This window comes from Oncorhynchus kisutch, linkage group LG16 (assembly GCF_002021735.2).
Source record: "Oncorhynchus kisutch isolate 150728-3 linkage group LG16, Okis_V2, whole genome shotgun sequence".
Classification (NCBI taxonomy): Eukaryota; Metazoa; Chordata; class Actinopteri; order Salmoniformes; family Salmonidae; genus Oncorhynchus; species Oncorhynchus kisutch.
Genome location: NC_034189.2, coordinates 8,187,164 through 8,208,946, shown reverse-complemented (window position 1 = coordinate 8,208,946; position 21,783 = coordinate 8,187,164). Strand labels below are relative to the sequence as shown.

At 43.7% G+C, this 21,783-nt stretch overlaps 1 protein-coding gene across 1 annotated transcript in view; it reads left to right on the top strand.

Moving 5' to 3' along the window:
- Window positions 1-7,008: 7,008 nt before the first annotated feature.
- Window positions 7,009-21,783, top strand: part of LOC109885693 (transmembrane protein 151A) — a 68,538-nt gene continuing 53,763 nt past the window's right edge. Inside the window, exon 1 of the mRNA XM_031791696.1 lies at window positions 7,009-7,577. Coding sequence (XP_031647556.1) covers window positions 7,506-7,577 — 72 coding nt within the window. The 5' untranslated portion in view covers window positions 7,009-7,505. The remainder of the gene's footprint in view (window positions 7,578-21,783) is intronic.

Below are 21,783 nucleotides of genomic sequence, written 5' to 3'. Positions count from 1 at the left end.
ATGAGGAGGAGATGGGTTCAGTCAGTGCTGATGAAGAGGAGGAGATGGGTTCAGTCAGTGCTGATGAAGAGGAGGAGATGGGTTCAGTCAGTGCTGATGAAGAGGAGGAGACGGGTTCAGTCAGTGCTGATGAAGAGGAGACTGGTTCAGTCGGTGCTGATGAAGAGGAGACGGGTTCAGTCGGTGCTGATGAAGAGGAGGAGACGGGTTCAGTCGGTGCTGATGAAGAGGAGGAGATGGGTTCAGTCAGTGCTGATGAAGAGGAGGAGATGGGTTCAGTCAGTGCTGATGAAGAGGAGGAGATGGGTTCAGTCAGTGCTGATGAAGAGGGGACTGGTTCAGTCAGTGCTGATGAAGAGGAGACGGGTTCAGTCGGTGCTGATGAAGAGGACGGGTTCAGTCGGTGCTGATGAAGAAGACGGGTTCAGTCGGTGCTGATGAAGAGGACGGGTTCAGTCGGTGCTGATGAAGAGGACGGGTTCAGTCGGTGCTGATGAAGAGGACGGGTTCAGTCGGTGCTGATGAAGAGGACGGGTTCAGTCGGTGCTGATGAAGAGGACGGGTTCAGTCGGTGCTGATGAAGAGGACGGGTTCAGTCGGTGCTGATGAAGAGGACGGGTTCAGTCGGTGCTGATGAAGAGGACGGGTTCAGTCGGTGCTGATGAAGAGGACGGGTTCAGTCGGTGCTGATGAAGAGGACGGGTTCAGTCGGTGCTGATGAAGAGGAGGAGACTGGTTCAGTCGGTGCTGATGAAGAGGAGGAGACGGGTTCAGTCAGTGCTGATGAAGAGGAGACGGGTTCAGTCAGTGCTGATGAAGAGGAGACGGGTTCAGTCAGTGCTGATGAAGAGGAGACGGGTTCAGTCAGTGCTGATGAAGAGGAGGAGATGGGTTCAGTCAGTGCTGATGAAGAGGAGGAGATGGGTTCAGTCAGTGCTGATGAAGAGGAGACGGGTTCAGTCCGTGCTGATGAAGAGGAGACGGGTTCAGTGCTGATGAAGAGGGACAGGTTCAGTCAGTGCTGATGAAGAGGAGACGGGTTCAGTCAGTGCTGATGAAGAGGGACAGGTTCAGTCAGTGCTGATGAAGAGGAGACGGGTTCAGTCAGTGCTGATGAAGAGGAGACGGGTTCAGTCAGTGCTGATGAAGAGGAGACGGGTTCAGTCAGTGCTGATGAAGAGGAGACGGGTTCAGTCGGTCCTGATGAAGAGGACGGGTTCAGTCAGTGCTGATGAAGAGGAGACGGGTTCAGTGCTGATGAAGAGGAGGGACAGGTTCAGTCAGTGCTGATGAAGAGGAGCAGACGGGTTCAGTGCTGATGAAGAGGAGGGACAGGTTCAGTCAGTGCTGATGAAGAGGAGGGACAGTGGCGACACGTCATTCTGTTTTGAACCCTGCCTTTTAAGCTGAAAAAAAAAGACGTTTGTTTTTGTTATTTTGGCGTTGATTACGTGTGTCACACATCAGTTTGCAGAGAATATAAACAATGTAATAAAGCCGCATACAAACCATGGTCTCTTTTTTTGTTTTGTTTTCTTGAGTAAGGCAGCTCCAAGATGCAGGTGTTTCAGTCTAGCTCAGCTGCTTTCTGTGGTGGTGGGGCAGCCAGCGGAAGATACGGAGCTTAGGGGTTGGTTAATGTTCTCTAGTTGCGCTGTGATTGGCCCAGTGTTCTGTCACTCATGAGGACACTACGTCACCGCAAAATCTATGGGGAGAGTTTGAAAATTCAAACCCATTGGGTGCTGCAATAGCAGTTACATTAAGAAGTGCCCATCCAAGAAGGCTCAAGATCATTGGCCACAGATAAAATGACATCAGATCACGTGATATCTACCGTATCTTTGATTGGCCTGATCATGTCAACAACATACTTTCTAAATCTTAGCTAGCAAGCTAGACAATCATCATGAATCACGTCGACAATCTCCTGTCAAATCATTTTTTAACCCTTGTCATATGAAGATTAATTTTAGATAAAAATGTATCGGTGCTCATCGGCCATAGAACAAACAGCAGGGTAGCCTAGTGGTTAGAGTGTAGAGGCGGCAGGGTAGCCTAGTGGTTAGAGCGTTGGACTAGTAACCAAAAGGTTTTGCAAGTTCAAACCCCCGAGCTGACAAGGTACAAATCTGTTGTTCTGTCCCTGAACAAGGCAGTTAACCCTAGGCTGTCATTGAAAATAAGAATTTGTCTTAACTGACTTGCCTAATTAAATAAAGGTGAATAAAAATTACAAAACTGGAAATCGCAAATCCAACAAAGTGGTTTGGAAGGAATCAGTGGCTAACTGCAAGAATTGCAAAGCAATCACTATCCTGCTATTCAGTGGAGTAGCTGTGTGGTCCCAAGTCTTTAAGGTTTAAGGGTCTCTTTTCCAAGCTTAAAATGGTCATCCAACTCAGAATTACAAGTCGGGAACTCGGGACTCTTTCTAGAGCTACGACCTGAAGATCACTGACGTCATGATTCAACCTTGTCCCCCCCCCCCCCCCCCCCCCCCCCGAGTTCCCAGTTGTCTTGAAAACCGCATAAATCCAGAGAATGACAGACTTTGATGACAAAGTTTGATGACAGAATTTGCCCACGAAGGACTGCCGCGCCACCTTCCTGTTCAAGTGAGTACAGTACAACAAGGTGAGTCCAAAAATGTCTTGTATGCTGCTGCATAAATTATGTAATATGCCAGGGAGATATGTATACTGTAGCTAAGAAAGTAATACTAAGTGTATGTTGTGTAGTAAGCTGTTAGTAGCCCATGTGCCTCACCCTGATAAATTTGGTCTAGTTTCACCTCTTATTTTCACCTACTGTTCTGACTTGGTGGTGCACATGTATCCTATAACCTATTTTACACAAATGTAATCTAATATTGTAAGAGCTTTAACTGTCTCCTTATATGCCCCCTTTATTTATCTTACAGTTCTGACTTGGTGTACAGGGAGAATACTTTAATTGTTTCATAAATTATGTAATATGCCAGCAGGGTTGAGGAGTAACTGATGACAGTAACATGTAAGGGATTCTGTTACATTACCAGAAAAAAAATATTGTAATCAGATTAGATAAAAAAACTTTTAAAAACGTGATTACTTTTACATTCAAAAATGATGTTTGCGAGAAGAAAAAAAATTAAAATAAAATTATTCTCTTTTTTAATGACTTTCAAATCAGCATTGAAAAAGGAGCAAGTTTACATTTGTTAAATGTAAGCGAGTCTGACCATAATTCAGAGACCACTATGATGTCAGAGACCACTATGATGTCAGAGACCACTATGATGTCAGAGACCACTATGATGACACATCAAATGTGTTTGATGGATTGTGGGAAAAGAGCAAGAATAGGCTTTTGTAGGCTACAGTACCAAGCTATGTCGTCCAATGGTAGGACTGCTGTCGGCATCCAAAGATGAACCAACTTGAATAAACGCTTGGAGGTGAGGATGACAGCAGTGGTGTCGTCTACGGCGATACGGATGTCACTTCTTATTGATATCTACACAGCGCATTGATGTGAATCACACTGCTGCTCTCTCATTTAGCTATCTGCTCCTTACAGATTGTGGTGATTCTGGACGGCTGTTCACAAATCTAAATGTGTATTTGAACCCAATAATGGTTGAATTCAAGAAGTTTAAGCTGCTTATCGTTCATTGTTTTTCAAATCAGTGGACAGCCAGTGAAAAATGCGATCTTGCAACAGCTGCATAGTGCAGATCCCAGCCTATGGAACAACAGCTGCATAGTGTAGATCCCAGCCTATGGAACAACAGCTGCATAGTGCAGATCCCAGCCTATGGAACAACAGCTGCATAGTGCAGATCCCAGCCTATGGAACAACAGCTGCATAGTGCAGATCCCAGCCTATGGAACAACAGCTGTATAGTGCAGATCCCAGCCTATGGAACAACAGCTGCATATTGCAGATCCCAGTTTATGGAATAAAAGTGAAACATTCGTAGGACTAATGTCATGCTCAAACTCGCACACTTTTAATAGACTTAAATGGGAAATCTGTAGTTGCTACATCCATTTTTGGATTTATTATAAATTATATATCTTTTTTATATTCATTGATTCTTGAAGAATATAACTTGTAAATGCCTCATGAACTTAGTTCAGCTGTCACACTCCATGAGAACCCAAAATATAAGCTTGTTTTACTCCAATGTTTTTAAACATTGTAAATGTAAACAAACACTGCATAGCCTCATAACATGGTTAAAACTATATTTTTTATATCATTGATGGTCAGTCCTTGCATCCATAGCTTTGTCTATTCATCTGAGAGTGGTTAGATTTCTCCAGGCCCATCCCTCAGCTTTTTACCAAAACAGAGACGGGTCGGTCGTTTTGTTATTGTTTAATCTTGTGGATTTGCACTTAGTAATACTATAAGTGTATGTTGTGTAGTAAGCTGTTAGTCCATGTGCCTCACCCAAATAATGTGTCCCTTTTCCCTCTCATAATTTAGCCTACTGTTCTGACCTGGTAGAGCATATGTAGCCCATAACCTGTTTTAGATAAATGTTATCATCGAATATTGTAAGAGCTTTCATTGTCTGCTTATAAGCCCCCTTTATTTATCCTATGGTTCTGACTTGGTGTACAGGGAGAATACTGAAGAACGACCCATGTTCTGAATTCTGTCGCTGTACATTTCAAAAGTGCTGAACAATTTTTTTAAACCTTTATTTAACTAGGCAAGTCAGTTCAGAACCAATTCTTATTTAACACTGAAGGCCTTCAGCAGCCAAACCCTTCCCTAACCTGAATAACTCTGGGCCAATTGTGCGTCGCCCTGTGGGACTCCCAATCACAGCCGGTTGTGATACAGCCTGGGATCGAACCAGGGTCTGTAGTGATGCCTCTAGCACCAAGATAAAGTGCCATAGACCGCTGCACCACTCGGGAGCCACTAATAACTATATTGACTATGTCTGTCCTAGCTCACTCATTAATGTCTTAATCTAAATTACGAATTGCCTCTTATCCATTCATCCTCCCCTTATGCCATAGTTTGTACATCTCAATTGTCAGTAGAAAAAACACATTTGATTAAGCAAGTCAGCAATAATAGTTATGTTTTCTTAAAAGGCAGTAAATTAGACTGAATTAACTGTTTCGCTGCCAGACGAGGCTTTGCTGAATGCCAGGTGTAGCAGTGGTCAGGTGTTGGGACTCTGCTGTTGGGACAGCTTTATGTTAACAATTTGTAGCACCATTTGTCACCGTTATAGTGCAATGAATATATTGTTTGTGTTGTGTAGTGGCTTTGCTGACATGCATTAAAAAAAATGTGTTTGCCCAACCAAGATTTACATGCTAAAACCCCACTATGGAGGAGACAGGTTAAAGGACGACTTTTAATCCTTGAGACATGGATGTGTGCTATTCAGAAGGTGCAACACCGCTGGGTTTTTCATCCTCAAACGTTTCCGGTGTGTATCTAGAATGGTCCACCACCCAAAGGACTGTGAGGGAACATGTTATGTTTGTGTGTATCAGGTTGTACACAGTTGCTTTTCTGCCGACTAATTTCACTGGATTCATGCGAGTGACTGATCGTGCCTTGGAGGGATCCTCACTATAAGTATAAGCAATTTGTCAGTACGCCCTGAACATTGTTTTGAGAACCGAAAGGGGTATCTCAGTTTCAAGTTGTCAGCTTTGAGAGAAGAAACCTTGTGACGTATTGGTCAGTCACATGTAGGAACCAGAGTTAATAATGAATAATGTAAATCATGGTGATATGACTTGTTTGTATAGCCGTATATAAGAGAACTAATGGGACTTACTCAGAAGAGCTTCTGACCGATGTCTACTGTGGTGCATTACGATTGCGTTTGTTGGAACCTCTCCAGCTTGCTGATAATAAAGAATTATTAATGTAATATTGGCTTCAAGTGTCCCTCCACGACAGGTCATTCAGCCAACTTGACACAACTGTGGGAAGCAATAGAGTCAATATGGGCCAGCATTCCTGTGGAACACTTTTGACACCTTGTAGAGTCCAAGCCACAACGAACTGAGGACAAGGGGGAGGTGTGTTCTAGAACACCTATTAGCAAGGTGTTCTTAATGTTTGGTATACTCAGTGTAAGTTGTCTGTAGATCTAACCTACTGTATATGTTGTTGATGTATATTAGTTATGCACCGGTTGGCTCATTTACTGCAGTCCGAAGCTGTGGTTGGCGGTTTTAGGGTCATGAAATACTGCGTGGATTACATGTGTTTGATAGCATTCCACTCCATTACCATGAGCCTGTCCTCCCCAATTACGATGCCACCATCCTCCTGTGGTGGATTAGTGATGCATGGGTCAGCTGTTTGGTCAACCTCACCCACAATTGTTAATAACCCATCTGCAACCTCTTTTTTTTTTTTTAAGATAGTCCTATGTTTCTGCTTATGATTTTCCCGACTTTTCGGTCTCAGATGTTCACCTGATCACATATACCTCTGGTCATATGCGGTTGAGAATGTTGTTATTAGCAAATGCTGCTCGACCAGGTGAACAAACAGCTGACCTGCGCATCTCTAATGTATGTAGGCTATATGCTCAGGTTGTGGGTGACGTCAGTGGGCATACAGAAGGATGAGTAGGTGAAACGTTCTAGTTCTAAGGAGACAAATAGAAAGGAAATAACTACCACAGATGGTTTTATCGTTGTTATTTTAATTTTTAAAATTCATAAACAGTTTACCATAGAAAAGGAATCGGTTGTTCCTGGTTTTGCCTTTTACCGAGATCGCTGTCTGCCTTCGGAAAAACATCCTCCTCCTACCCATCCATCTTTCACATCAGCGCTCTCGTGCCTGCCCCTCGTGCTCACTCTGAACGAAACCGTAACCGTTGGCTAATGCCGCGTTCATGTTCGAGTCGGAACTAGGACACTCGGACATGTTCGACTTGCTAACCGATTGAACGCGGCACGTGTATATCTACAACCAGTTAGCAAGTTGGATATTTCAGAGTTTTCTAATTCCGACTAGCACATGAACTCAGCATTAGTCATCTCGAGCGTATGCACTCACACCGCCCCACCTGCGCCTAGAACGAAGCCTAGAAGCTTCGCGTTATCACGGCCAAGCACTGAAGCGCACAGGGCTAACGAACAGACGTTAATATAATCTTTATTAACGGAAGAAATCTGGGTTTTGTCTAATCTATGCTATGTTTGTATGGGAAAGGTGAATTAATCAAACCATGGAAGGCGTGAAGATGAACCGAGAGGCACCGAGTGAATGAACTATTTTGATCCCGACAGAGACGACTTTCAGTCGGCGTGGATTATGCGCATTTGCCGCAGGCTGTACTGTCATCACTACAGTGAAACCGGATCTCGACCGGCGACGGATGGGGTGACTCCCGCAGTGCCGAGGAGGTGGTCCCAGCCTCTGGCCAGGGCCGCCACTGCTGGGGTGGGTCCCCATCCCTGGCACCGTTAACCGTAGGGCTAACGGGAGAACACGTGTCAGGGTGGAAGAGGAAAGATAAAATGCAGACGGAGGTGCCAGTACCACCGGAGACAGGAGAGGAGACCTTAGAAGACGGAGCAGGGAGAGAGGAGGTAGGGGAACACTGCGGTGTGACTGACTGGCTGCGTGTATAGGCTACATGGGGGACACGCGCGTTTATCCTAATTGTCTTTAAGGTCCATCAATAGATCAGACGCGCCTTTTTAATTTATCCTTCGTTTTTATAGATTTGACACCTTTGCTTTCCGTGGCCTTGTTGTTATGGGTGATGGTGCAAGTTTTACTGTAGATTATAACATGTGACTGAAGACGCATGCCTTGGCCTACTCATCACTTTTAGCCTAGGAAGGAATTGCCAATTTATAGGCACGGTAGGTCTATAGTCCTATAAAAAAAACATGAGCTGGCGCACACCCAGAGAAACGTATTTTATGTTGAGGTGCTGACTAACGGGGAATAAACTAGAAGCAGCTAAAAAGAAACAGCTCTATATATAAACTCCCAGTCATTTATTGGGTAGAAAAAACAACCCACCAGTGTTTCACCATCACTGTGTCTTCTTCTGGGTGATGTCATGAATACTTGAACCAGGTTCTTTACACAAAACAATGCAATTAGCGTAACCAATGACAACAACGAAGGGTGTGTCATAATTATTACGTTAATTTGAATGAATTGAGTGAAACGTAAAAAAAAACTAAAACATTTAAAAAAACAATAGTTTATGGCATATTAAATATATTAGGCTATTGTTATCATATGGAAACACAATTGAATATTGCACATAGTAGTAGTGTAACAGTATAACTTTCGACCGTCCCCTCGCCCATACCCGAACACCGCTAACTAGCTAGTCATTTCACATCCGTTACAGTAGCATCAACATACATTATTGGTTCATTCAATTGTTTGTTTTTTACATTGGCATTTAAAATATATAATTACACAAGATGTTTTTTTGTCAAAGGGGAAACTAATGTTGCCTTATACCACATCCAAATACATTACCACATCCAAATACATTACCACATCCAAATACATTACCACATCCAAATACATTACCACATCCAAATACATTACCACATCCAAATACATTACCACATCCAAATACATGACCACATCCAAATACATGACCACATCCAAATACATGACCACATCCAAATACATTACCACATCCAAATACATTACCACATCCAAATACATGACCACATCCAAATAGGGACAAAGCATTACCACATACAAATACATTACCACATCCAAATACATTACCGCATCCAAATACATTACCACATCCAAATAGGGACAAAGCATTACCACATCCAAATACATTACCACATCCAAATAGGGACAAAGCATTACCGCATCCAAATACATTACCACATCCAAATAGGGACAAAGCATTACCACGTCCAAATACATTACCACATCCAAATACATTACCACATCCACAAAGCATTACCACATCCAAATAGGGACAAAGCATTACCACATCCAAATGGGGACAAAGCATTACCACATCCAAATACATTACCACATCCACATACATTACCACATCCACATACATTACCACGGTGTGGGAAAAGGCAGTAAAAAGCAATGCGCCCCTCTACATAAAGGGCCCTCTTTCACTCACCCAAAATACACTACATGACCAGAGGTATGTGGACATAGCATTCATACTGATATATATATATATTTAATTTATTTATTTAACTTGACATTTCAGTTAAGAACAAATTCTTATTTACAATTATGGCCTACATATAGGGGCCTACTGTAAATTACATTATGTCTGAGCGTGGACATGCCGCCTGTTGTCGAGAAGCAAAGATTAAAATTAACTAAAAAGAGTGAAAAATTCTAAACAACTAGTTTTAAGTGTCTAAATACTCTTACAGGCACTATAATGGCTCTCTGTATAATATGCTACATAGTACTACAAAATGTCTGCTGGTCCAAAATCTCGTTCCAAAATCATGGGCATTAATATGGAGTTGGTCCCCCCTTTGTTGCTATAACAGCCTCCACTCTCCTGGGAAGGCTTTCCACTAGATGATGGAACATTGCTGCTATAACAGCCTCCACTCTCCTGGGAAGGCTTTCCACTAGATGTTGGAACATTGCTGCTATAACAGCCTCCACTCCTCTGGGAAGGCTTTCCACTAGATGTTGGAACATTACTGCTATAACAGACTCCACTCTCCTGGGAAGGCCTTCCACTAGATGTTGGAACATTGTTGTTATAACAGCCTCCACTCTTCTGGGAAGGCTTTCCACTAGATGTTGGAATATTGCTGCTATAACAGCCTCCACTCTCCTGGGAAGGCCTTCCACTAGATGTTGGAACATTGCTGTTATAACAGCCTCCACTCTTCTGGGGAAGGCTTTCCACTAGATGTTGGAATATTGTTGCTATAACAGCCTCCACTCCTCTGGGAAGGCTTTCCACTAGATGTTGGAACATTACTGCTATAACAGACTCCACTCTCCTGGGAAGGCCTTCCACTAGATGTTGGAACATTGCTGTTATAACAGCCTCCACTCTTCTGGGGAAGGCTTTCCACTAGATGTTGTAACATTGCTGTTATAGCAGCCTCCACTCTCCTGGGAAGGCTTTCCACTAGATGTTGGAACATTGCTGCTATAACAGCCTCCACTCCTCTGGGAAGGCTTTCCACTAGATGTTGGAATATTATTGCTATAACAGCCTCCACTCCTCTGGGAAGGCTTTCCACTAGATGTTGGAACATTACTGCTATAGCAGCCTCCACTCTCCTGGGAAGGCCTTCCACTAGATGTTGGAACATTGCTGCTATAACAGCCTCCACTCTCCTGGGAAGGCCTTCCACTAGATGTTGGAACATTGCTGTTATAGCAGCCTCCACTCTCCTGGGAAGGCCTTCCACTAGATGTTGGAACATTGCTGCTATAACAGCCTCCACTCCTCTGGGAAGGCTTTCCACTAGATGTTGGAACATTACTGCTATAACAGCCTCCACTCTCCTGGTATGGCCTTCCACTAGATGTTGGAACATTGCTGTTATAACAGCCTCCACTCTTCTGGGAAGGCTTTCCACTAGATGTTGGAATATTGCTGCTATAACAGGCTCCACTCTCCTGGGAAGGCCTTCCACTAGATGTTGGAACATTGCTGTTATAACAGCCTCCACTCTTCTGGGGAAGGCTTTCCACTAGATGTTGGAACATTGCTGCTATAACAGCCTCCACTCTTCTGGGAAGGCTTTCCACGAGGTGTTGGAACATTGTTGCTATAACAGCCTCCACTCTCCTTGGAAGGCTTTCCACTAGATGTTGGAACATTGCTGTTATAACAGCCTCCACTCTCCTGGGAAGGCCTTCTACTAGATGTTGGAACATTGCTGTTATAACAGCCTCCACTCTTCTGGGAAGGCTTTCCACTAGATGTTGGAACATTGCTGCTATAACAACCTCCACTCTCCTGGGGAAGGCTTTCCACTAGATGTTGGAACATTGCTTTTATAACAGCCTCCACTCCTCTGGGAAGGCTTTCCACTAGATGTTGGAACATTGCTGCTATAAAAGCCTCCACTCTCCTGGGAAGGCTTTCCACTAGATGTTGGAACATTGCTGCTATAACAGCCTCCACTCTCCCGGGAAGGCCTTCCACTAGATGTTGGAAAATTGCTGCTATAACAGCCTCCACTCTCTTGGGAAGGCTTTCCACTAGATGTTGGAACATTGCTGCTATAACAGCCTCCACTCTTCTGGGAAGGCTTTCCACTAGATGTTGGAACATTGCTGTGAGGACTTGCTTCCTTCCATTCAGCAACAAGAGCATTATTGAGGTCACGCACTGATGTTGGTTGATTAGGCCTGGCTCGCAGTCGGCCTTCCAATTCATTTCAAAGGTGTTCGATGGGGTTGAGGTCAGGGCTCTGTGCAAGCCAGTCAAGTTCTTCCGCACTGATCTTGACAAACCATTTCTGTATGGACCTCGCTTTGTGCATGGGGGCATTGTCATGCTGAAACAGGAAAGGGCCTTCCCCAAACTGTTGCCACAAAGTTGGAAGCACAGAATCATCTAGAATGTCATTCTATGCTGTAGCATACATTTTTCCCTTCACTGGAACTAAGAGGCCGAGCCCAAACCATGAAAAACAGCCCCAGACCATTATTCTGCCTCCACCAAACTTTACAGTTGACACTATGCATTGGGGCAGGTAGCGTTCTCCTGGCATCCACCAAACCCAGATACGTCCATTGGACTGCCAGATGGCGAAGCTTGATTTCATCTCTCCACATAACGCGGATCCACTGCTCTAGAGCCCAATGGCGGCAAGCTTTACACCACTAAAGCGGTGAACTTAGGCTTGTGTGCAGCTGCTCAGCCATGGAAACCCATTTCGTGAAGCTCCCGATGAACAGTTATTGTGCTGATGTTGCTTCCAGAGGCAGTTTGTATCTCGGTAGTGAGTGTTGCAACTGAGGACAGACACATTTTATGCGCTACATGCTTCAACACTCGGTGGATCCGTTCTGTGAGCTTGTGTGGCCTACCACGTCGTGGCTGAGCCGTTGTTGCCCCTAAATGAATCCACTTCACAATAACAGGACTTACAGTTGACCGGGGGAAGCTCTAGCAGGGCAGAAATTTGACGAGCTGACTTGTTGGAAGGTGGCGTCCTATGACGGTGCCACGTTGAAAGACACTGCGCTCTTCAGTAAGACCAATCTACTGCCAATGTTTGTCTATGGAGATTGCATGGCTGTGTGCTCTATTTTATACATCTGTCAGCAACGGGTGTGGCTGAAATAGTAGAATCCACCAATTTGAAGGGGTGTCCACATACCTTTGGCCATGTAGTGTATTTCAGGACGTTTGATGCAGCCCTCTGAAACTCATTATCAATAGGCAGCTGTAGCCTGTCCTAAATACATTATCAATAGGAAGCTGTAGCCTGTCCTAAATGAATTATCAATAGGCAGCTGTAGCCTGTCCTAAACACATTATCAATAGGCAGCTGTAGCCTGTCCTAAACACATTATCAATAGGCAGCTGTAGCCTGTCCTAAACACATTATCAATAGGCAGCTGTAGCCTGTCCTAAACACATTATCAATAGGCAGCTGTAACCTGTCCTAAACACATTATGAATTGGTAGCTGTAGCCTGTCCTAAACACATTATGAATAGGCAGCTGTAGCCTGTCCTAAAATCATTATCAATAGGCAGCTGAAGCCTGTCCTAAACACATTATCAATAGGCATCTGTAGCCTGCCCTAAACACATTATCAATAGGCAGCAGCCTGTCCTAAACACATTATCAATAGGCAGCAGCCTGTCCTAAACACATTATCAATAGGCAGTAGCCTGTCCTAAACACATTATCAATAGGCAGCTGTAGCCTGTCCTAAACACATTATGAATAGGCAGCTGTAGCCTGTCCTAAACACATTATGAATAGGCAGCTGTAGCCTGTCCTAAACACATTATCAATAGACAGCTGTAGCCTGTCCTAAACACATTAATAATAGACAGCTGTAGCCTGTCCTAAACACATTATCAATAGACAGCTGTAGTTGTCCTAAACACATTATCAATAGACAGCTGTAGCCTGTCCTAAACACATTATCAATAGACAGCTGTAGCCTGCCCTAAACACATTATCAATAGACAGCTGTAGCCTGTCCTAAACACATTATCAATAGACAGCTGTAGCCTGTCCTAAACACATTATCAATAGACAGCTGTAGCCTGTCCTAAACACATTATCAATAGACAGCTGTAGCCTGTCCTAAACACATTATCAATAGACAGCTGTAGCCTGTCCTAAACACATTATGAATAGGCAGCTGTAGCCTGTCCTAAACACATTATCAATAGGCAGCTGTAGCCTGTCCTAAACACATTATCAATAGACAGCTGTAGCCTGTCCTAAACACATTATCAATAGACAGCTGTAGCCTGTCCTAAACACATTATCAATAGGCAGCTGTAACCTGTCCTAAACACATTATGAATAGGCAGCTGTAGCCTGTCCTAAACACATTATGAATAGGCAGCTGTAACCTGTCCTAAACACATTATGAATAGGCAGCTGTAGCCTGTCCTAAACACATTATCAATAGACAGCTGTAGCCTGTCCTAAACACATTATCAATAGGCAGCTGTAGCCTGTCCTAAACACATTATCAATAGACAGCTGTAGCCTGTCCTAAACACATTATCAATAGGCAGCTGTAGCCTGTCCTAAACACATTATCAATAGACAGCTGTAGCCTGTCCTAAACACATTATCAATAGACAGCTGTAGCCTGTCCTGAACACATTATCAATAGACAGCTGTAGCCTGTCCTAAACACATTATCAATAGACAGCTGTAGCCTGTCCTAAACACATTATCAATAGACAGCTGTAGCCTGTCCTAAACACATTATCAATAGACAGCTGTAGCCTGTCCTAAACACATTATCAATAGGCAGCTGTAGCCTGTCCTAAACACATTATCAATAGGCAGCAGCCTGTCCTAAACACATTATCAATAGACAGCTGTAACCTGTCCTAAACACATTATCAATAGGCATCAGCCTGTCCTAAACACATTATCAATAGGTAGCTGTAGCCTGTCCTAAACACATTATCAATAGGCAGCTGTAGCCTGTCCTAAACACATTATGAATAGGCAGCTGTAACCTGTCCTAAACACATTATCAATAGACAGCTATAGCCTGTCCTAAACACATTATCAATAGACAGCTGTAGCCTGTCCTAAACACATTATCAATAGACAGCTGTAGCCTGTCCTAAACACATTATCAGTAGGCAACTGTAGCCTGTCCTAAACACATTATCAATAGGCAGCTGTAGCCTGTCCTAAACACATTATGAATAGGCAGCTGTAACCTGTCCTAAACACATTATCAATAGGCAGCTGTAGCCTGTCCTAAACACATTATCAATAGGCAGATGTAACCTGTCCTAAACACATTATCAATAGACAGCTGTAGCCTGTCCTAAACACATTATCAATAGACAGCGGTAGCCTGTCCTAAACACATTATCAATAGACAGCTGTAGCCTGTCCTAAACACATTATCAATAGGCAGCAGCCTGTCCTAAACACATTATCAATAGGCAGCTGTAGCCTGTCCTAAACACATTATCAATAGGCAGCAGCCTGTCCTAAACACATTATCAATAGACAGCTGTAGCCTGTCCTAAATACATTATCAATAGGCAGCTGTAGCCTGTCCTAAACACATTATCAATAGGCAGCTGTAGCCTGTCCTAAACACATTATCAATAGGCAGCTGTAGCCTGTCCTATTCCACAGCATATAGAACTAGTCCTACTCAAGACGACAGCCTGGATGTTTCTTTTGGATGATATTCCCATCTCTCTATCCTCAGCCATGCCTGCATCCCTCCCCGTTCCTGTCTGCTGTATGTCTGCATTGCAGTCTGCCTGCCACGACCGCTGCTCCCTGCCTCATCTACCTACCTCACCATCTCTCTGTCCCACCATCTCTCTGTCCCACCATCTCTCTGTCCTCACCATCTCTCCCTCCCTCCATCTCTCTGTCCTCACCATCTCTCTCTCCCTCCATCTCTCTGTCCCCTCCCCTGTCTCTCTCTTCCTCCATCTCTCTGTCCTCTTCCTCCATTTTTCCCTCCATCTCTCTGTCCTCTCCCGTCTCTCTCTTCCTCCATCTCTCCCTCCATCTCTTTCTCTCTCCATCACTCCCTCCCTCCATCACTCTGTCCTCTCCATCCCTCCCTCCATCTCTCTGTCCTCTCCCTCCATCTCTCTGTCCCCTCCATCTCTCCCTCCATCTCTCTCTTCCTCTATCTCTGTATCCTCTCCATCTCTCTCTCCATCTCTCTCTCCCTCCATCTCTCTGTCCTCTATCTCTCTGTCCTCACCATCTCTCTCTCCCTCCATCTCTCTGTCCTCTCCATCCCTCCCTCCATCTCTCTGTCCCCTCCATCTCTCCCTCCATCTCTCTGTCCCCTCCATCTCTCCCTCCATCTCTTTCTCTCACCATCTCTCTCTCCCTCCATCTCTCTGTCCCCTCCATCTCTCCCTCCATCTCTCTGTCCTCTCCATCCCTCCCTCCATCTCTCTGTCCTCTATCTCTCTGTCCCCTCCATCTCTCCCTCCATCTCTCTGTCCTCTTACAGCCTGTGTGTTGTGATAGTAGCGTTGTTTGCTCTATAACCTGTTAGTTGATGTGTCTTGACACCGTGATCTACTGTACAGGCCTAAAGGCCGAGACAATAACAAGACACAGTGGCAGAATAAAGTCAACCACCACCTCCAGCAGGTCAATCAAGGTCATGTTCACCACAGTTACATGACCTACAGCAGGTCAATCAAGGTCATGTTCACCACAGTTACATGACCTAATGCAGGTCAATCAAGGTCATGTTCACCACAGTTACATGACCTACAGCAGGTCAATCAAGGTCATGTTCACCACAGTTTCAGACTACTAAACAACTGTTGATTTAGTTACCTCACGTCGCAAAGAAAACAGGAGCTGCCTCCACTAGTCCAGCAACATTTACACACTTCAACATCATCTAATCGCCTCTGATTGGTCTAATACGGTGACAACTAAAAGATACCAAAAAGACTTAGTCCAACGTAAACTAAATATGACGTGGCTGTCCATGGTACTGATTTCTGTGTGTGTGTGTCTGTGTGTGTGTGTGTGTGAGCATGCAAGTTGAAAAAACAGGTTGACTCACCCTACTTGAGGTGAAACACAAATTACCTCGTCTCTTTGATGTTGCCTAAACAGTCTTTCACTCTGTCATACTGTAAACGGTCTATCACTCTGTCATACTGTAAACGGTCTATCACTCTGTCATACTGTAAACGGTCTATCACTCTGTCATACTGTAAACGGTCTATCACTCTGTCATACTGTAAACGGTCTATCACTCTGTCATACTGTAAACGGTCTATCACTCTGTCATACTGTAAACGGTCTATCACTCTGTCATACTGTAAATGGTGTATCACTCTGTCATACTGTAAACGGTGTATCACTCTGTCATACTGTAAACGGTGTATCACTCAGTCATACTGTAAACGGTGTATCACTCTGTCATACTGTAAACGGTCTATCACTCTGTCATACTGTAAACAGTGTATCACTCTGTCATACTGTAAACAGTGTATCACTCTGTCATACTGTAAACAGTGTATCACTCTGTCATACTGTAAACGGTGTATCACTCTGTCATACTGTAAACAGTGTATCACTCTGTCATACTGTAAACGGTGTATCACTCTGTCATACTGTAAACGGTGTATCACTCTGTCATACTGTAAACGGTGTATCACTCTGTCATACTGTAAGCGGTCTATCACTCTGTCATACTGTAAACGGTGTATCACTCTGTCATACTGTAAGCGGTCTATCACTCTGTCATACTGTAAACGGTCTATCACTCTGTCATACTGTAAACGGTGTATCACTCTGTCATACTGTAAACGGTGTATCACTCTGTCATACTGTAAGCGGTCTATCACTCTGTCATACTGTAAACGGTCTATCACTCTGTCATACTGTAAACGGTCTATCACTCTGTCATACTGTAAACAGTGTATCGCTCTGTCATACTGTAAATGGTGTATCACTCTGTCATACTGTAAACGGTGTATCACTCTGTCATACTGTAAGCGGTCTATCACTCTGTCATACTGTAAACGGTCTATCACTCTGTCATACTGTAAACGGTCTATCACTCTGTCATACTGTAAACGGTCTATCACACTGTCATACTGTAAACGGTCTATCACTCTGTCATACTGTAAACGGTCTATCACTCTGTCATACTGTAAACGGTCTATCACTCTGTCATACTGTAAACGGTCTATCACTCTGTCATACTGTAAACAGTGTATCGCTCTGTCATACTGTAAATGGTGTATCACTCTGTCATACTGTAAACGGTGTATCACTCTGTCATACTGTAAGCGGTCTATCACTCTGTCATACTGTAAACGGTCTATCACTCTGTCATACTGTAAACGGTCTATCACTCTGTCATACTGTAAACGGTCTATCACACTGTCATACTGTAAACGGTCTATCACTCTGTCATACTGTAAACGGTCTATCACTCTGTCATACTGTAAACGGTCTATCACTCTGTCATACTGTAAACGGTCTATCACTCTGTCATACTGTAAACAGTGTATCGCTCTGTCATACTGTAAACGGTGTATCACTCTGTCATACTGTAAACAGTGTATCGCTCTGTCATACTGTAAACGGTGTATCGCTCTGTCATACTGTAAACGGTGTATCACTCTGTCATACTGTAAGCGGTCTATCACTCTGTCATACTGTAAACGGTGTATCACTCTGTCATACTGTAAGCGGTCTATCACTCTGTCATACTGTAAACGGTCTATCACTCTGTCATACTGTAAACGGTCTATCACTCTGTCATACTGTAAACGGTCTATCACTCTTTCATACTGTAAACGGTCTATCACTCTGTCATACTGTAAACGGTCTATCACTCTGTCATACTGTAAATGGTGTATCACTCTGTCATACTGTAAACGGTGTATCACTCTGTCATACTGTAAACGGTGTATCACTCAGTCATACTGTAAACGGTGTATCACTCTGTCATACTGTAAACGGTCTATCACTCTGTCATACTGTAAACAGTGTATCACTCTGTCATACTGTAAACAGTGTATCACTCTGTCATACTGTAAACAGTGTATCACTCTGTCATACTGTAAACGGTGTATCACTCTGTCATACTGTAAACAGTGTATCACTCTGTCATACTGTAAACGGTGTATCACTCAGTCATACTGTAAACGGTGTATCACTCTGTCATACTGTAAACGGTCTATCACTCTGTCATACTGTAAACAGTGTATCACTCTGTCATACTGTAAACGGTGTATCACTCTGTCATACTGTAAACGGTGTATCACTCTGTCATACTGTAAACGGTGTATCACTCAGTCATACTGTAAACGGTGTATCACTCTGTCATACTGTAAACGGTCTATCACTCTGTCATACTGTAAACAGTGTATCACTCTGTCATACTGTAAACAGTGTATCACTCTGTCATACTGTAAACAGTGTATCACTCTGTCATACTGTAAACGGTGTATCACTCTGTCATACTGTAAACAGTGTATCACTCTGTCATACTGTAAACGGTGTATCACTCTGTCATACTGTAAACGGTGTATCACTCTGTCATACTGTAAGCGGTCTATCACTCTGTCATACTGTAAACGGTCTATCACTCTGTCATACTGTAAACAGTGTATCGCTCTGTCATACTGTAAACGGTGTATCACTCTGTCATACTGTAAACGGTGTATCACTCTGTCATACTGTAAGCGGTCTATCACTCTGTCATACTGTAAACGGTGTATCACTCTGTCATACTGTAAACGGTCTATCACTCTGTCATACTGTAAACGGTCTATCACTCTGTCATACTGTAAACGGTGTATCACTCTGTCATACTGTAAACGGTCTATCACTCTGTCATACTGTAAACGGTGTATCACTCTGTCATACTGTAAACAGTGTATCACTCTGTCATACTGTAAACGGTGTATCACTCTGTCATACTGTAAACGGTGTATCACTCTGTCATACTGTAAACGGTGTATCACTCTGTCATACTGTAAGCGGTCTATCACTCTGTCATACTGTACACACTTTTAGTTTTTGTTGTTCTAGGCTACCTGGCTAAAATGCTAGCTTGCTAGCCTAACTTTCTTTCATGGGCAACGATTAGCCAGCTAGTTAACATTAGCCCATTACATCTAGCTACATCCTCTCAGGCCAGAAGTGCAATTAATGGTTGGATCAGAATCGTCGTTAGAATTATTGGCCAGTACAGAGAATTAAGTAAAACCACAAGTCCAGATCCCTATTTCTGTCCATGGCTAATTTAGAAAAGGGCCGATTTTAGCTAGCTAGCCACCGGAGGACAATACAAACAGATGCAACAATTCAAGTTTTTTTTCTTCCTGTTAATGACTTTTGGCTTGATCTGATGTGATTGGTGTGAAGCCAAATCTAAACTGACTTCCTTTGACAGTTTTTATTGGTGCGCCAGGACCATTCTCAGTTTAGTTCAATGCCCATTGGCTATTATTGTATGATTAGTTAGGCCAAACACCCACTGGCTTCAGTTCCATACAGAGACAGAGGGTTGGCTACACATACAGAGACAGAGGGTTGGCTACACATACAGAGACAGAGGGTTGGCTACACATACAGAGACAGAGGGTTGCTGTTTTGTTTTTTCTCTGATGCTTTCTCCTGTGAGATACATTCCGCCTCTTGTGAATTGAAGGACATTTATGAAACACACAGAAGCCTGGCTTCCCTTGGCTTCCACACACCACTGCTATCAGCCCCCCCCCCCTCCCCTCCCTATCTCACTAAATTACATTTCTCAGGGGATCCCCCTGTCTCGACTAATACCAATTATAAGGGGGAGGGCTAGTCACGTTTGAAGAGAGCCTTTAGCAGCAGACATATAGGCTAGTGTAGGTTAGTGATTGTTTTACAGGGGAGAGAGAGAGAGAGAGATGGGAAAGAGAGAGGGGAAAGAGAGAGAGAGAGACAGAGAAGGAAAGAGAGAGAGAGGGGAAAGAGAGAGAGAGAGACAGAGAAGGAAAGAGAGAGAGAGAGAAAGAGAGAGAGAGGGGGAAAGAGAGAGAGAGAGAGGGGAAAGAGAGAGAGAGAGAGAGGAAAGAGAGAGAGAGGGGAAAGAGAGAGAGAGACAGAGAGAAGGAAAGAGAGAGAGAGAGGAAGAGAGAGAGAGAGGGGGAAAGAGAGAGAGAGAGGGGGAAAGAGAGAGAGAGAGAGAAGGAAAGAGAGAGACAGAGAGACAGAGAGAAGGAAAGAGAGAGACAGAGAGAGAGAGAAGGAAACTGAACATTTTTGAAGAAATCAACATTGTTCTCAGCTGTCAGTTTTGTCCGTTTCTTGATGTATTATATTCCTGCTCCATCTGTTTTCTCTCGCTCCCGCCTCCCTGCTTCGCCAACCAATGCACTTCGAGTCCACTAATTACAGCCAATCACAATCCAGCTGATTCAATTGTTGATCGTGAAAAAGAGGGAGTAAACCTCCTGCCAATCATTTAGGGCCTTTTTGTTGTTGTTGTTGTAAATGTCAACTAACTAATTACTGACAGTTGTATTTTTCTCTGCTAAACATTTTGCCCGATGACCTCACACAGAAAGGCTAGAAAACACTCGGTAGCCAAACTGTCAGTGGACACAACCGTGACATCATCTAGGCTAGTAGATTGACAAGTAGCCTCTAGATATGTATGTTTGGAGTAGATAGTAGATAGTATGTTTGGAGATGACACAGGAAACATTCACATGGTGCAGTCAGTGTCAAATCATAACAGAGGAAAAAGTGGCTGTTTATTTTGGCAGTAGTACGGCTCCCTGGGAAGGACAATCTGTCTTTTTACTGGCTTCTCTTTTCTCTCTCTCTCTCTTTCCTCTCTCTCTCTCTTTCCTCTCTCTCTCTCTTTTCTCTCTCTCTCTCTTTTCTCTCTCTCTCTTTACTCTCTCTCTCTCTTTCCTCTATCTCTCTCTCTCTCTTTCCTCTCTCGCTCTCTCTCGTTCCTCTCTCTCGCTCTCTCTCTTTCCTCTCTCTCTCTCTCTCTCTCTCTCTCTCTCTCTCTCTCTCTCTCTCTCTCTCTCTTTCCTCTCTCGCTCTCTCTCTCTTTCCTTCCTCTCTGTCTCTCCCTCTTTCCCCTCTCTCTCTCTCTCTCTCATTCTCTCTCTCTCTTTCCCCTCTCTCTCTCTCTCTCCCCCTTTCCCCCCTTTAGTATTACTTCTAGCCCCCAAACAACTGTTATGAAGTCTTTAGATAGATTCACAACCTCAGGACTAGATACCCAGAAATCATTACAGTAACAAACACAACATATTATTTTCTGTGTTACAGCCTAACTAGACGATAGGCTATAAAGGCCTGGATAGATAGATAGATAGACAGACAGACAGACAGACAGTGTTACAGCCTAACTAGACGATAGGCTATAAAGGCCTGGATAGATAGATAGATAGATAGACAGACAGACAGACAGTGTTACAGCCTAACTAGACGATAGGCTATAAAGGCCTGGATAGATAGATAGACAGACAGACAGACAGACAGTGTTACAGCCTAACTAGACGATAGGCTATAAAGGCCTGGATAGATAGATAGACAGACAGACAGACAGACAGTGTTACAGCCTAACTAGACGATAGGCTATAAAGGCCTGGATAGATAGATAGA